General features: G+C 45.2%; 1 protein-coding gene across 1 annotated transcript in view; it reads right to left on the bottom strand.

Annotated features, from left to right (window-relative positions):
* The window catches only part of sdk2b (sidekick cell adhesion molecule 2b), an 846423-nt gene that overhangs the window by 129088 nt on the left and 699063 nt on the right, over positions 1-18272 (bottom strand). The window contains 4 exon segments of the mRNA XM_084331013.1: positions 6904-7007; positions 8994-9195; positions 14070-14264; positions 16323-16421. Coding sequence (XP_084187139.1) covers positions 6904-7007; positions 8994-9195; positions 14070-14264; positions 16323-16421 — 600 coding nt within the window.

The raw sequence follows: 18272 nt of genomic DNA, 5'->3' as shown, positions 1-18272 counted from the left end.
TTACTTCTTCCCAGAATATCAGGAGGGCATTCCCAATACATATGCATAAATGTACCAATATCACCGTTTAAACATAAGGAGCATGGAGGGTCTTGTTTGAGCCCCATTAGGTGCAAACGTCTAGGAGTTAAGTAAGTCCTATGAATACAATTAAGATTAATCTGTTGATGATCCGGGTTGCGTGATGACAGCCGTACGTTTGCCCAGACTTTATCCCAATCAAAATCTACTTCCAAGTTTGGTATATCCTTCCTCCAGACTAAGTCTAGGGGAAGGACATCATATGAGGACGTAAGTAAGTGACGATAAAAGTCAGAGACGAAGCCTCTCGATGACTCCTTTTCATAAAAGAATTTGTGATATCTGTGGTGCTCAAGTGGCATCTTTAATGGGACTCCATGAGCCCTTAAAGCTGCTCTTAATTGCAGATAGAAATAATAAGTGGAGTTGGTGAGGTTAAATTTGTTAGATATATCTTGATAGCTGCAGAAACCCCGGTCGTTGAAGATATCCCCCAGTGTATGTATGCCCTTCTTTTCCCATTTGGTAAATCTGATAGGTTGTTGTGCAATAAGGAGTAAATTGTTATTAAATAGGGAAGAATGACTATGCCATTTATGTTGGTTAGTAAATTTTTTCTGTGTGTCACGCCAGATCCGGATCACATTGCCAAATTTCAAGTTGCATTGATAAGTTGGTGTATACTATATCCTGCAGTCTATGTGGTGCCACTATATGTTCTCCTCTAATGGTCTCCAGGATAAAGATGCTTGATAATCAAACCAGGTGATAATATTTTAACATTTAATAATATAATATATCAGCAAATACATTTACGTTCTTAATGTATTGCACTTCTGCATGCTTCCCGGGTTAATTTCCACTATCTGTAAGCCTACGTAATTTTTTTTTTTTTTTTTAAACGTGAACTAGCCTATCACAAGCGACAAATTCTGTTTCCTAATGATTGATTGGCTATTGTGTCATGTGAGCACACAGAGGTATTATTATTACTAACGCGCATCCATTTCAAATAGTGCTCTAGCCTCTTTCTCTAAGCAGACTGCTAAAGCTTAAGCAATAATAATACGTTACCATTGATTGAACGATGAAGCCTCGAAAAATAACTGATTTCTTTGGGTCAAAGTTAACCACCGTCACTCCAGCCAACGATGAGCTCTCTGAGGAACCAGCAGTAGAAAAATTGGAAAAACGCGCCCGTATCCTCCTCTAGGATCTTAAATAGGCCCCGGTGGGTCATTACCGCGGACCGGCTCCGGTCCCTGGAGGGCTCGCTGTCTAACCCCGCCCGGGAGGAGAGGAGCCCCCAGCCCGCAGGTTCAGAAGTCGCTTGGGCTTCACGGGGCTTCGAACCTACCGGGAATCTAGCCCCTTTCGTGACTGTGATGCACCGAGTGAATCCACGGTCACTTGCTCCTCAATAGCAAACCAACCTATGTTGACCATGAAGGACTGGTTCTGGCCGAACTGTTCGTTATACAAGTATTTCAAGAGACATTTCAAAGGTACTCACAGTTGCACGAGGGTTTCGGACAGAGATACGGGATGGTTTGAAAGCTCGGCGTTACTAATAAACATTTTAAATATTGTTTTATAAACTGATCAACACTGCTCAAAACAGGTTTATTTCCGGCGTTGGCTGCCTGGTGCGCCTGCGCGCATGCGCATCATGCACCCAACGCCGGAAATAATGGGAGTGTTGATCAGTTTATAAAACATATTTAAAATGTTTATTAGCAACGCCGAGCTTTCAAACCATCCTGTATCTCTGTCCGAAACCCTCGTGCAACTGTGAGTAGCTTTGAAATGTCTCTGTGATACTTGTATAACGAGCGGTTCGGGCAGATATTCATTTGTAACTAGTCACTGTAAGGTAATACCGTGTGTTTTAACAGATCTCAGCCTACCTTACTAAACACCATTCAAACTGCCACTGATGGTGCCACATAACTGTATGTTTTTGTATAGTATAGTTACATATAACATAACTGTATATTGTATAGTATATTGTATAGTAGTGTATATAGGACTCATTACTTTAATTCATACGCTTGTAGAAATCGTCGGAAAGGAGAGACGCACAATTTCTATCTTGCAACCACACCAAGTAAGTAGTGTGTCATTTATTATCTTCTTAGCACAAGTGACAGCTGTCAGATCTATGCCGTGCTAAACTCTGACAGCTCCGCGTCACCAAAAACATTTTATGAATGACATTCCACCAGCGCGTCTTCTCTAAGCCCAACCCCCAACCAACCTCATTAAAGTGACAGTGCCCCATCAATACATCAAAACAATCTAATGGTGAATTATGTCCATAGCACCCACTACATACGTCCCCCCAGAATTCATCATAACAAAAGAAGTCAATGAACAGGAGGGCGGAGAACCCTGCCATAACGGCTCCGCCTGACCCCTGTAGCGGCCGGCACCGCTGTAGGGAAAACCTTAAGGGCCCTACGGCCACTCGGGCACAGGATAGGTGGCGAGGGGGTCTCGTGGGCCTTACTCGGAAGACTGGGCAAGGTAGGGGGTCGTCCCCGCCGTGGGGGCTGGGCCAGTCCAACAGGTTTGCCCAAGTCCACATGAGCCGGTTTAAGGCGGTCTATGGAAATGTGTTCCAGCTTCCCGCCCATGTCCACCACAAAGTACTTGTCTCCAGCCTCCTGGACACGGAACGGACCGTCGTATGGAGGTTTCAAGGGGTCCCGGTGGGCATCGTGACGGATGAAAACATATCCCGCTGACTGCAGACTTGTAGGGACGTGCGACCGGGGAAGGCCGTGCTGTGAGGTGGGGACCGGCGTGAATACCTTAGCCTTCTCCAGAAGTGCTGTCCGCTGCTGGGCTGCACACCAGGGGGCAGTAATGTTAGGGATGAAATCCCCTGGCACCCGCAGAGGCTGACCGTAAACCAGCTCAGCCGAGGAGGTCTGAAGGTCTTCCTTGGGGGCCGTCCTGAGACCAAGCATGACCCACGGGAGCCGGTCGACCCAGCCGCTGTCAGTAAGGCTGGCCCGAAGTGCTGCTTTCATTGAGCGGTGAAAGCGCTCGCATAACCCATTGGCCTGCGGGTGGTATGACGTAGTCCGGTGTAGCTTCACGCCCAGGCTCTTGGCGACCGTGTTCCAGAGCTCGGACGTGAACTGTGGGCCCCGGTCTGAAGAGAGGTCGGCTGGAGTGCCAAACCGGGCGACCCAGGTTCCAATAAAGGCTCTGGCCACCTCGGCGGACGTCGTGCCTGACAGTGGAACTGCCTCTGGCCAACGGGTAGTCCTGTCCACCATAGTAAAGAGGTAACTGAAGCCGTGTGAGGGGGGCAGGGGGCCCACTAGGTCAACGTTCACGTGGTCGAACCTCCTTTCAGGTACAGGGAAGTGCTGCAGGGGGGCCTTGGTGTGACGGTACACTTTAGCGCGCTGGCACTCCAAACAGGAGTCAGCCCAGTCTCTTACATCTTTTCTAAGCCCAGGCCAGACAAACTTGGCGGACACTAGCCTCTGCGTAGGTTTCTTTCCCGGGTGGGAGAGGCCGTGAACAGCGTCATAAACACGCCGCCTCCATCCTGTGGGAACGATGGGGCGGGCCTGTCCCATAGAGACATCACACAGGAGTGTGGTGCCAGCGCTGTCAAAAACCACATCCTCTAACCGCAGGCTTGAGGTGGCTGACCTGAAATCCTGCACTTCAGGGTCGGTAGCCTGGTCCGCCGCCATACCGGTGTAATCCAGCCCCAAGTGGATGGCGCCCACTACAGCCCGGGAGAGGCAGTCTGCGACAAGGTTTGCTTTACCTGCCACATGTTGAATGTCAGTAGTGAACTCTGAGACATATGAGAGCTGTCGCTGTTGACGGGCGGACCATGGCTCAGACACCTTGGCCATGGCGAACGTCAGCGGCTTGTGATCCACGAAGGCCGTGAACTGGCGGGCCTCCAGCAGGAAACGAAAATGGCGGATGGCAAGGTAGAGGCCGAGGAGCTCCCGATCGAAGGTGCTATACCTCCGCTCGCTGGGGCTTAACTGGCGGCTGAAAAAAGCGAGCGGCTGGCAAGCCCCGCCTACCCACTGTTCAAACACTGCGCCCACGGCAAAATCTGAGGCGTCGGTGGTGATGGAGATTGGGGCCTTAAAGGAAGGATGTGCCAGCATGGTGGCGTTGGCTAGGGCAGCCTTGGCATCCAGAAAAGCTTTGTCTCTCTCAGCAGACCAGTCGACCGCATGTTTTGGCGCTTTACCCCTAAGGGCCTCATACAACGGCCGCATAATCCGAGCCGCCTGGGGAATAAAGCGGTGATAAAAGTTGATCATTCCGAGAAACTCCTGCAGTGACCTAACCGTGGGCGGCCGGGGAAAATTCATCACCGCTTCCACCTTCATGGGAAGAGGGACCGCTCCCTCTTTAGTGACTCTGTGCCCCAGGAAGTCAATGGTCGACCGCCCAAACTGGCATTTGGCCGGGTTGATTATCAGTCCATGCTCATTTAGCCGCTCAAAAAGCATCCTGAGGTGGGACATGTGCTCAGCCTTAGAGGCGCTGGCTATGAGGATATCATCCAAGTATACAAAAATAAAATCCAAGTCTCGTAGCACAGAGTCCATAAGGCGCTGGAACGTCTGTGCAGCGTTTTTGAGGCCGAATGGCATGCGCAGAAATTCAAATAGTCCAAATGGAGTTATGACTGCTGTTTTGGGGACATCCAGCGGTTGGACGGGCACCTGATGATACCCACGCACAAGGTCCACCTTGGAAAACATTAATTTCCCTGAAAGGCGGGCAGAAAAGTCCTGAATGTGCGGGACTGGGTACCGGTCCGGCGTCGTAGCATCGTTGAGCCGGCGGTAATCCCCACACGGGCGCCACCCGCCTCCCGGCTTGGGGACAATGTGGAGGGGGGAGGCCCATGGGCTGTCGGAGCGACGGACAATGCCGAGGCGTTCCATGTTCTCGAACTCTGCCTTGGCAATGCTGAGCTTGACCGGGTCGAGGCGCCGAGCCCGGGCATAGACTGGAGGGCCGGTCGTGGCGATATGATGTTCCACTCCATGCTTGGCTGTAGATGATGAGAACGTGGGCCGCGTGAGGCCCGGGAACTCGGCGAGAAGGTGTTGAAACTCATCTGCGGCGGAGAGCATGCTAGAGAGTCTGATGGAGTCTGCACCCCCAAGCGCACCAGCATAAGAGCAGAATGTAATGGCATCAATTAAGCGGCAATTTTTAACATCCACTAACAGTCCATAATCACACAAAAAATCAGCGCCTAGAAGAGGGACGGCTACATTAGCTGTGATAAAGTCCCAGCCAAACCGTTGGCCACTAAAACACATTTCGACATACCTGGTGCCGTATGTGCGGATGGGGGTGCCGTTGGCGGCCTCCATGGGGGGTCCGTGTCCGCCGGATAGGATGTCCACTCTAGAAGCCGGCAAGACGCTCCTCTGCGCGCCCGTGTCGCACATGAAACGCCGCCCGGAGATGGTGTCCTGGACAAACAGTAGCCTGCCAGCCTGACCGACGCTCATGGCCACTAACGAGCGCCGGCCCGGGCATTTCCCGGCCCACTGAAGCTGCACGGCGGGCGGCACTGCTTGGCTTTAGGTCCAAACCGTGCATGGTAATAACACAGCCCCGCGTTCGCGTCACGCTGCTGGCGAGGGGCTGTCGCTGCTGCGGTGAAGTTCCAGTCTCCCGGCGGCGAAACAAAGGCTTGGGTTGGGAAAACTGCCGCTGCACAGTGCTGTTGACCAGCCAAAAAAAACTTATCAGCCTCCTCGGCCAGAGCGCGGCAATCGTCTATAGTGGTGTTGGCCAGAGCGGCCCGAACCGGAGAAGGCAGCTGACGCAGGAAAAGTTGCATGAAAAGGAAATCAGGCTTGTGCTCTCCCAATAAATCCAGCATCCTATCCATGAGCTCCGATGGCTTGCTATCACCGAGCCCTTGCAAAGAAAACAATCGGCTGGCCCGCTCGGTATCGGAAAGTTCGAATGTCTTTAACAGATGAGACTTGATCGTGAGATATTTATCTCGAGCCGGAGGGTTCTTTAGGAGGCTCACCACTCTGCTGGCTGTCGAACTTCCCAGGGCTGACACCACATAATAATATCTTGTTGTATCCGAGGTAATCTCACGCAGCTCGAACTGTGCCTCCGTTTGCGCAAACCATGCCGAGGCTGACGACTCCCAGAACTCAGGTAATTTCAGTGAAACTGCGTTCGTAGACATGTTGCCGCGGAAGCGTCTTCAAAACGTATAACAGGGTCACCACTGTAGAAATCGTCGGAAAGGAGAGACGCACAATTTCTATCTTGCAACCACACCAAGTAAGTAGTGTGTCATTTATTATCTTCTTAGCACAAGTGACAGCTGTCAGATCTATGCCGTGCTAAACTCTGACAGCTCCGCGTCACCAAAAACATTTTATGAATGACATTCCACCAGCGCGTCTTCTCTAAGCCCAACCCCCAACCAACCTCATTAAAGTGACAGTGCCCCATCAATACATCAAAACAATCTAATGGTGAATTATGTCCATAGCACCCACTACACGCTTATTGTATTTTATCTTAGTACCTTTTATCATGTCTATTATATTATCTATTCTATTTTATTCTACTATTATTTGTATTTTTTTGCACAATCAAGGTGGGCATGGCCACCTTCATTTCACTACATGTCTCGTGTATGTATGTGACAAATAAATCTCTTGAATATTGAATCTTAAATCTTGATGAGAAGAAGATACTCAGAGACTTGAATGTTGTTTGAAAGGCACTAGACGGGTAATTTCACCCTCTTGTGAAAATCACTGGCTAGAATATTTTCGCTGATGATCATCTCTACAACTACCTTTGAAATGGCAGACATTTTAGGACTTGACTTACCGTCCTGTAGAGTGGTGATAGCCTCACTCTGCTCACTGTATTCACTGTCTCCTATGTCGTTGGTAGCCTTGACCCTGAACTGGTAGGATGTGAAGGGCTTCAGCCTGGAGACAGGAGACACACTGTGAATAGCAATACTCTGATACATGGTACAGTTCAGACACAGTTCAGGATCCTTTAGAGACAGAGCTGGATCCTGTGTAGGTTACTATAGGAACCGTAATTCAGAAATTCGTAAAAGGGCATATATTTTTAGGGATCCTAGAATAATTTACCAGATCATTTATTTGTACCTTTTATTTACCCAGAGTGGGTTCTTTATAACCTTTATTTAACCAGAGTAGGTTCTTTATAACCTTTATTTAACCAGGGTAGGTTCTTTATAACCTTTATTTACCAGGGCAGGTTCTTTATAACCTTTATTTACCAGGGCCGTTTTTTTTTATAACCTTTATTTACAGGGTAGGTTCTTTATAACCTTTATTTACCCAGGGGTAGGTTCTTTATAACCTTTATTTACCAGGGTAGGTTCTTTATAACCTGTATTTACCCAGGGTAGGTTCTTTATAACCTTTATTTACCAGGGTAGGTTCTTCATAACCTTTATTTACCAGGGTAGGTTCTTTATAGCCTTTATTTACCAGGGTAGGTTCTTTATAACCTTTATTTAACCAGAGTAGGTTTTTATAACCTTTATTTACCAGGGTAAGTTCTTTATAACCTTTATTTAACCAGAGTGGGTTTTTTATAACCTTTATTTACCAGGGCAGGTTCTTTATAACCATTATTTACCAGGGTAGGTTCTTTATAACATTTATTTACCAGGGTAGGTTCTTTATAACCGTTATTTACCAGGCTAGGTTCTTTATAACCTTTATTTACCCAGGGCAGGTTCTTTATAACCTTTATTTAACCAGAGTAGGTTTTTTATAACCTTTATTTACCAGGGTAAGTTCTTTATAACCTTTATTTAACCAGGGCAGGTTCTTTATAACCTTTAATTAACCAGGGGTAGGTTCTTTATAACCTTTATTTACCAGGGTAAGTTCTTTATAACCTTTATTTACCCAGGGTAGGTTCTTTATAACCTTTATTGACCCAGGGGTAGGTTCTTTATAAACTTTATTGACCAGGGTAGGTTCTTTATAACCTTTATTTACCCAGGGCAGGTTCTTTATAACCTTTATTTACCCAGGGTATGTTCTTTATAACCTTTATTTACCAGGGCAGGTTCTTTATAACCTTTATTTACCCAGGGCAGGTTCTTTATAACCTTTATTTACCCAGGGTAGGTTCTTTATAACCTTTATTTACCAGGGCAGGTTCTTTATAACCTTGATTTACCAGGGTAGGTTCTTTATAACCTTTATTTAACCAGGGCAGGTTCTTTATAACCTTTATTTACCCAGAGTAGGTTCTTTATAACCTTTAATTAACCAGGGCAGTTTCTTTATAACCTTTACTTAACCAGGGTATGTTCTTTATAACCTTTATTTACCAGCCTTTATTTACCAGGGTAGGTTCTTTATAACCTTTATTTACCAGGGTAGGTTCTTTATAACCTTTATTTACCAGGGTAGGTTCTTTATAACCTTTATTTACCACAGGAAGGTTATTTATAACCTTTAATTACACAGGGCAGGTTCTTTATAACCTTTATTTAACCAGGGGTAGGTTCTTTATAACCTTTATTTACCTTTATTTTAGGTTCTGACCCCTACATAGAATAGAATAGAATAGAAATACCAATACTCTTGGCCAATAGTCAAGCGTAATGGTGCACTTTTTTGTTTTAAATGAATCATATTACCACGTTTGACGCCAACTTTGTAAATTTCCCTACCTGTCCACTGTGTAGGAGCTGGCCTCGTGGTTGAGAACCGCTGCACTAGCTAGCTGCAGTTCCCTACCTGTCCACTGTGTAGGAGCTGGCCTCGTGGTTGACCCACTAGCTAGCTGCAGTTCCCTACCTGTCCACTGTGTAGGAGCTGGCCTCGTGGTTGACCCACTAGCTAGCTGCTGTTCCCTACCTGTCCACTGTGTAGGAGCTGGCCTCGTGGTTGACCCACTAGCTAGCTGCAGTTCCCTACCTGTCCACTGTGTAGGAGCTGGCCTCGTGGTTGACCGAGGCAGAGTGGACGGTCCAGTTCTGGTCGGGCAGCTCCCTGAGCTGGACTGTGTAGTAGCGGACCGGGGAGAGGCCGTCGCTGCCCGGTTCCCATGACAACAGAACCCGACGGGCCAGCACCTCCTCCTGGGGCACTGTGGGGCGGCTGGTGGGCTGGGGGCGGGCTGGACGGGCAACACAAAGAGATGTCAACGATTGACTGATATCACATGTAGTATTATCTTCATACACATACGTCCATTGTATCCATTCCTACAGCAGTCAGAACAGCAGAGGTAGAAAGTAACTAAGTCTTTTTTACTCAAGTACTGTACTTAAAGGAACACGCCAACATTATGGGCTAGCTGAGCTGTTGGCCAAAAACACTTCTCCCGGAGTTTTAAGCTAGGCTGGTCCGTATCCGCTTCCATTCATTTGTGCTAAACTAGGCTAGCTTAGAGCCGGATAGCTTTCTACTGAACGCACAGAGATTAAATTGGTATCTATCTTCTTGTCTGACAGATGGTAAGTCCATTTCCCCTAATGTTGGTGTCTTCCTTTAATTCTTTAAGATACAAGATACTTTATTGCCACACAACAGTTGGTTGTAATTGTTTTGGTCCAGCATGGTAAATTCAAGGTTCCAGCAAGTGGTGTTAAGCAGTGGTGGAAGAAGTACACAGTTCCTTTACTTAAGTAAAAGTAGAAATACCCAGATAAAATAGTACTTTGGTAAAAGTAAAAGTCATCCATTCAAAATCCCACTTAAGTAAAAGTACAGAAGTATTTCAGATTGAATGTACTTGAGTATCAAAAGTAAAAGTACATGTTCCACGATGTTTGTGTATTCCAGTTGTTGGGAGCATTCAATCCTCAAACCATTGACCTCTAAAGGTTATGTTAAAGTGGTATGTGTTCCAGTTATGCTGCTCTGATTAAAGGTTGTGTTAAAGTAGTACAGTATGTGTTCCAGTTATGCTGCTCTGATTAAAGATTATGTTAAAGTGGTATGTGTTCCAGTTATGCTGCTCTGATTAAAGGTTATGTTAAAGTGGTATGTGGTCCAGTTATGCTGCTCTGATTAAAGGTTATGTTAAAGTGGTATGTGGTCCAGGTATGCTGCTCTGATTATGTCCAACAACTCTGAAGTTGGCAGGCTTCAAATTTGAAAGTACATAATCAATTCTTCAATCAATCCACTTTTTCTTCAAAATAACTAATAACTGATGGGTTCAGATAAATCTAGTGGAGTAAAAAGTACAATAAGAAGTACCTCAAAATGATACTTAACTTGAAGCACATTGGCAGTATAGGTATTGGGCTAAGTACAGGACATACAGAATAGCTTAGTTTAGTTGTATTTCACAAATATTAAAAACATTTATATGTCTTAATATGCACTTTATGTGCTCATTTTATGACTCTTCTTTCTGTTGTGAAGCACTTTGAGCTGCAGTTTCTGTATGAAAGGTGCTATACAAATAAAGTTTATTATTATTATTTAAAAAAGGATGACAACAAATTTAAGACTTATTTTCACTGTAAATAATGTTGTTTAACATTTCCAATACATAGTTACTTCAACTACTCCATAGTTTCGCTCAGGCCAGTGGCCGTCACAATCGTTTACTAAATAAAGAAGACTAAACGTATTACGGTGTGCAGGCTCCTCTTCTATTTCAATGATTGATATGTATCCCATGGGTAACTGGACATGGGACCAGGGCTGTCCTGAGGGGTAACTGGACATGGGACCAGGGCTGTCCTGAGGGGTAACTGGACATGGGACCAGGGCTGTCCTGAGGGGTAACTGGACATGGGACCAGGGCTGTCCTGAGGGGTTACTGGACATGGGACCAGGGCTGTCCTGAGGGGTAACTGGACATGGGACCAGGGCTGTCCTGAGGGGTAACTGGACATGGGACCAGGGCTGTCCTGAGGGGTAACTGGACATGGGACCAGGGCTGTCCTGAGGGGTTACTGGACATGGGACCAGGGCTGTCCTGAGGGGTTACTGGACATGGGACCAGGGCTGTCCTGAGGGGTAACTGGACATGGGACCAGGGCTGTCCTGCAGTGTTACTGGACATGGGACCAGGGCTGTCCTGAGGGGTAACTGGACATGGGACCAGGGCTGTCCTGCAGTGTTACTGGACATGGGACCAGGGCTGTCCTGAGGGGTTACTGGACATGGGACCAGCGGTTTCCTGAGGGATTCCTGGATATGGGGCTATGGGTCAGTTTTTCCTGAAGGGTTCCTGGGACCAGGATCGTTATTGACAACACCTCTCAAAGTGAGAGTAATGATCCAGGGTTGGCTGCAGGCTTTTCTTTCTTTTTGGTCATGAAGACAAGTAGTCCTGTTCACTGATCCCAGATCTGCAGTACGACTCTGGGAAGCTTTGTGAATAATGCAACCAGAAATTCTAGTGGCAATGAAAGGGAATGTGCATATAAACACACCGGGGAAACTCAAGATGAAAGCTCATCTGTCTACAGTTCTCCTTTGAGTCTTCACTCCCTCACATACAGTAGACGCAAAGGCACAGACGAGGGAAAATGCTAATTGTTATGCAACTTTGACAAAATGAAAAGTAGCTAGGCAAATTAAAGCAGCTAAGTAAACAACTTCACTGAATTGCTAAATAATATAGTTGGGGGAACTCGACTCTATACTGGAAGCAGATGTGCAGAATCTTTCTGCTGCTATCAGAGTGTGTTTGATAAACGCCCACAGGGTAGAAACGCTCTGGAGAGCACATCTGTTTAGTGCTTATGGTGCCGTGAAATTAATCCTCATGAACAGAATGCAAATTGACTTTGTAACCTGCATCTGTGCTAAATAGGATAACAAATCAGAGTTTTATTATCATTATTATTGTTACAATTATTATCATTGTAGGGTTACACAATTATAAATTAGGCCTGTACGACACGGCTCGGGAGGTAGAGCAGTCTGTAACTCTCATTTAATGCTCTGCAAGATGCACTTATTGGCCTTAAGCTTGTACTTAATGCAAGCAAAACAAAATGCATGATGTTCTCTAGGGCTAGAGATATTGTTTACAATGATTTGCACATACTGTATCAACTGTGAATGGGTCTAACATCGACAGAGTTACAGAATATGCCTACTAATATGTTGGCATCTGGCTTGATGAAAAATGTGTCGTGGTTCCAGCCTGCCAGTGCTACCCCCTTATCTCTGTCTCTCTTCCCCCTTCTCCCACTCTCATTATGGTCAAGTAGGTGCAGCTGTGGTGTCAACGAGGCAGCTGATCTGAGGTCTGTGGTACATCATGGTATATAACCCCGCCCCAGACGTGGAGAAGCTGTCAGATCGTAAACTCTCAATACCAGTTAGTCATATTGCTCGTGTTCGTTATTCTGATACTTCTAGTTGTTCACCTGGATCTCTCGTTCTTTGACCTTCTCTAACTGTATTCTCATCCTCTCTCCTAGCCTGCACGGCGAAGAGACACTGACCTGCACGGCGAAGACCTGGAGACACTGACCTGCCCGGCTAAGACCTGGAGACACTGGCACAAGGAACTGCTCTGACTCATGCCCGGTTGACGACACCTCCCCCTGCTCTGATCCCGTCTGTCTGATTCTCCTGACCCCCGTGTATACCCTGGACATTACGATTACCACCCCTGTGTACCGACCCCTGCCTGGACATTGACCATCCATTAAACGCACCCATATTGGGTTTTATCCAGTTCTGTCTGCCGCTTCTCCTTGCCTGCACATTGGGTTCCAAACACAACCGTGATCAAATGTACATTTAAATACCATATAGACAATACTGCTGGTACATTGTGGTAAAGAATTGGCTTCAGAACCAGCTTCCAAATGATTAGCAGAAAGAGGGTTGTTAAAGCGGTTTTGTATTATGGAGATGTGATTCATAAACATGTCCATTCCTCCTTCCTCTCTCTAAACATGGTCTATCATTCTGCTCTCAGATGTATTACTGGTGATAGATATGGTGCTCAGCACTGTGTCCTCTCTAGCGGTGGTGGCGGAGAGGAGGAGCCTTGCGAAGCTCCATGCCATCAGGGACAACTCAAACGCTCAAACGACTTGGCTCAAATTAATTCTACACACTGAACTTGTGTGAAGTCAGCCTTCTGTTTTAATGCCCGAGCGTCTTGGAATGATCTTCAATTCATGCTAAAAGAAAGTCAATGCCCCTATGGACAATTTAAAAACATGATCACAAATATTCCTGATTCAGTTTCTAACTGTTTTTTTTTTTTTTTTTTTACTTTGATCTGTCTTTCTTTTTTTTCATCTGTGTTTTTGTCTTATTTTCACGTTTTAATATACCTGTAATCTCGACAGCATCGCAAATGAGGAAAACCTCATGTCTTTTTCGAGAATAAATAAAGGTTTGAAATAGAACAAGCTGAAATATCAATAGCTGATGATGAAAGGTAGATGCTAGATCCCATGATCCGGAACGTTTATCTTTTTTTATCTTGTAGGTAACAGGAGCGATTACGGTTGGGGTTGGGGTTAGGAATAAGTGTATAAACAACTCTTAAGGTGAAAATGATGACAAGTTGCAGTCTCGCAGCTTGGCCAAACGACGCCCCCCCCCCCAAAGAAAATAGCGATGACTCTGTGTGACTTGGCATCTACCGCACAAACACCAACATTTGGAACGAGATCCCATTCCACATCAGAGCAATAACCTCCATCTCACACTTCAAACAGGCCTACAAACAACATCTCACATCTGTAATCACTGATCCGACTCTCTCCTAGGTCTTAATCTTGTTGATGCTGTCGATTTGTATTGACTGCTATGACTCGCATGTTTGTCCTTGCTGTCCACAATGACTATAATGCAATGTCTTGATCAGGATTATATGATCGTATGTAGTGCAACATTTGTTTTGTATTTAACAAATAGTAGTGTGATAGTAAAGGGTTAACCTTCTGTGGTGCGGCAGTGAAAGGGTTAAATGTACATCTTTTTTTACCCTTTCCTGTATAAATAAAGTATAAAGTAAAGAAAGCGCAGACATCCCCATTGCCACGGTTACGGTACCTCTCCTCTCTGTGGTGACCACCAGGGCCTCCGCGGCCTCCCCCCAGCCCTTCCGGGTCTGGGCCGTGATGCGGAACACGTAGATGGACTCGGGCCTCAGGCCGGTCACCGTGTACTGCCGGGCGCTGGGGTTCAGAACGTCCACCGTGGCCGTGTTGCTGTTGGTGGAGTTGAGGCGGTACGTGATCTGGTAGGCTGGGGAGGGGAGAGAGAGAGAGAGCATCGCAGAGTATAAGTAACGTATTGCGAGTGATATCTCAAAATATCAATATTGGAAAATGAAACCTTGTAGGGTTCATGGCCTGGTTTATAAGTCCTGTCTATGTACAGTATATCACAGCTGGTCTGGGTGTAAAAAGTACCCAGAAATTATACTTAAGTGAAAGTATGGGTACCGTCTCAAAACCGTACTCAAAAGTCAGAGTATCTGGCTAAAAACACACTTGAGTAAAAGTCAAAAAGTTTCTACTTTTAAATGTACTTAAGTACTAAAACGTAAAAGTAAAAACGTTTGGCTGTTTTAAAATAAAGTGCAGCCGCAGGATTAATAACGTTAACGTTAGTTCGGCCAGAGAAACAAATATACTAATTCGAATTGTTGGACCTGCGACATTTGTACTTTGTAGGTCTGCATTTTAAATGTAAGGAGTAAAAAGTATGTTTTTTTTCTCTGAAATGTAATTGAGTAAAAGTACAAGTATACAAACCTAATAATACTTGAGTAAAGTAAAAATCCCCAAAAGTATTTAAGTATTGTAACGAAGTAAAATTACTCAAGTACTTTACACCCCTGCATACAGTATATCACAGCTGGTATCTTCATACAGTATATCACAGCTGGTGTCTTCATACAGTATATCACAGCTGGTGTTTATGTACAGTCAGGGTTCCCACAGACATTGCAAAATGTAATTCAAGGACTTTCAAGTACTTTTCCAAGCACAATTTTTCATTTTAAAAGGGCATTTACTTTAACAATTTGATTGCCAGCATGGCGTGGGCTATTTATCGCTTGAGTGCCAGCGCTTTAGTCAATGGGACGGCGAGCACATTTGCGAACGCATAAACTATATCTTAAATTATGGCTATGTGTCTAATACGCCCGTCGCTTATCAATGCCTTGCTTACAGTCAACATGTACGAAACGGATTGTTTTTTCATCGGTACATTTCCGTTTTATACCGTTTTGAATACGAGTATAGTTTTGGAAATTTATAGAAAAAAATTAAGATTCCGCAGGAATCGTCCCTTTACTGGAATGCACACAACACATTGTCATTTTCCGGCTGGTTTATTAATAGTTTTCAAATAAACGCTAGATTATCGATAGTATATGTGTACTTATGCACGCTAGAGAAGCGGGCTGAAAAATGTATTATCTATGACCTGGTCAGCGCTAACGTCATACACGCACACACACACAGACACAGACACGTTGTGAAATATGTGAAAAAAACATCTGATTACCCCAAAACTGGTCAAATAGATTCCTTACCTCAGATCAGATGTTCTGCAAAAAGATTATTCCAATTCCTGATCGCCATTCCAAATATCGATCGCGTTTATTGATTCAACAATAGACCTCGAAACAGATAATCCACGCTGCTTTCGGTTGCCCCAATGAATGCGGTTACATGCCTGAGAAGTCAAATGTGGAATCCGGAGTTTTCTTTTCACATGCATTTTCATTGAGTCCATTCCAATGGGTGCAATACCATCCGGGAGACGATAGGGGGCGGTATTTGCCGTTTTTGAGCACATAGACAGTCCCAATGATAACGTGAGGCTGGATTGATGAACAATTTATGGATATCACTAATAAAAGAAATAACGATTAAATAACAAGATTTCTCGTCATTGGCACTCAACGCATGGCGGCCAACAACGAGATTTCTCGTCGTTGGCACTCAATGTGTTAAAAATAGGTTTTTCTTACCCCTCAGGACAGCCCTGGTCCCATGTCCAGTTACCCCTCAGGACAGCCCTGGTCCCATGTCCAGTTACCCATGGGAAATCTGATCCAATATTTATGGCTTAAAAACCAATTTCCGACAATTTTATCATGGATGAACAAAACTTTCAATGCGAATGGTTGATTTGAATTCCAAGGACTTTTTAATCACCTTGTTAACAAATTAGCTGTTTTCAAGGAATTCCAGGCCTTGCCTTTTTTGTTGTTGTAAACAATCAAGCACTTTAAGCACTTCAAGGACCTGTGCGAACCCTGTACAGTATCTCAGCCGGTGTACTGACCCAGGATGATGCCGTTGGGTTGAGATGGGGACTGCCAGATCAGCCTCACCGAGGTCGTCCTCACCTCGGGAAACAGGATGCCGACCGGTGGTCCCGGCACTGCAATAGACAGACAGACAGACAGTCACGTGATCCAATCAGCTCCTTGTTTAATCAGCAACAACTCAGTCTGTTTTCATCATTAGAAAAGGTCATGATAACAGCATTCTATTTCAGACAATTGACCCAATTCACATAATTCAAACGCACCCCACTTTCACCATTTATATTTATAAAATGTTCGGTTGCTGAAGTTCATGGCAAAGATACAAAGGTAGTTTTCACACCTAGCTCGTTTGGAGCTGTTGTTCCGCTAGAGTAGACTTTTATGCGCCTGAGTTTCCTGAACACGGCGCGACCCATTCCTAATCGATCAGAACTAAATCTACCGATTTACATCACGGCTCTCATCCACATTCATTCATTTGCTCCCCCCGCTCTCTCCTCCCTGATTTCAATGTAACGCGGAGATTCAGGGGGGGGGGGGGCACACCCCAAAATCTGACCAATGAGTGACAGTTTGCTCGCGCGTGCGTTTGTTTTGGTCCGCTGTTAACACAGCCGTGTGAACACAAACGAACTAAGGGAGAAGTGCAACATTGTATCATTATAGTCCCTGTGTCTCCCTGAATCGGACCAAAGCAAACAAACTACAGGTGTGAAAACGCCCTTAGAGACCTTCCTGTTCATGTATAGATATTCCTGAACTGAATACAGATACAACTGCTTAGCTCATTCTCATTAAATAACAAAGCTCTGTGTGATTTAAAAGAATAGCCTTGTCTTATTTATATCCCTCTCTCTAGGTATTGTGTCACACAGAGATATGGAAATAGAACAAGTAAGTGTCTCCTTTGTAAGTGGGTCCAAGATAAGTGTGCAAGTGTCCTTGTCGCCTAGTAAACAAAAATCAATGTGTAGAGCATAGTGGATTCTGTTTAATGCCTGTCGTATCTCGTGTCTGTCGTGTTTCATGTCTGTTTTTCCTTACAATCAAATCGAGGTTCCAAATGTATCACAGTTTTTTCCCCACCTCCTCTAATCATGAGTCCTTGGAGCAGGTGTCTGATCTATGTCATCATGTAGGCTTTCATTAGGCCTAAACAGGCAATATCACCCCAACACAGTGACATTATCTCAATAGTACAGTGTATAATAATATATAATATATATATATATAATATAAAACATATATATTTCATATCGCTGTATGTGTTTACTTGTGTACTACACTTGTTTACAGTGTGTTCTAATACTGTTGTTAATATTGTTGAGGGTATTATTGTTTGACTATCCAACACCAAGTGTGCATCGCTTCTTGGCATCCATCGGTTCCCTGGCAACAACAGTCTTCTGGTTCTACCTGTTCCCTAGCAACAACAGTCTTCTGGTTCTACCTGTTCGCTAGCAACAACAGTCTTCTGGTTCTACCTGTTCCCTAGCAACAACAGTCTTCTGGTTCTACCTGTTCCCTAGCAACAGCAGTCTTCTGGTTCTACCTGTTCCCTAGCAACAACAGTCTTCTGGTTCTACCTGTTCCCTGGCAACAACAGTCTTCTGGTTCCACCTGTTCCCTAGCAACAACAGTATTCTGGTTCCACCTGTTCCCTAGCAACAACAGTCTTCTGGTTCCACCTGTTCCCTAGCAACAACAGTCTTCTGGTTCTACCTGTTCCCTAGCAACAACAGTCTTCTGGTTCTACCTGTTCCCTAGCAACAACAGTCTTCTGGTTCCACCTGTTCCCTAGCAACAACAGTCTTCTGGTTCCACCTGTTCCCTAGCAACAACAGTCTTCTGGTTCCACCTGTTCCCTGACAACAACAGTCTTCTGGTTCCACCTGTTCCCTGACAACAACAGTCTTCTGGTTCCACCTGTTCCATAGCAACAACAGTCTTCCGGTTCTACCTGT

Source organism: Notolepis coatsorum (assembly GCF_963971535.1).
Source record: "Notolepis coatsorum genome assembly, chromosome: 15".
Taxonomy (NCBI): domain Eukaryota; kingdom Metazoa; phylum Chordata; class Actinopteri; order Aulopiformes; family Paralepididae; genus Notolepis; species Notolepis coatsorum.
The sequence above is the reverse complement of the archived record's forward strand: the minus strand, read 5'-3'. Positions and strand labels throughout refer to the sequence as shown.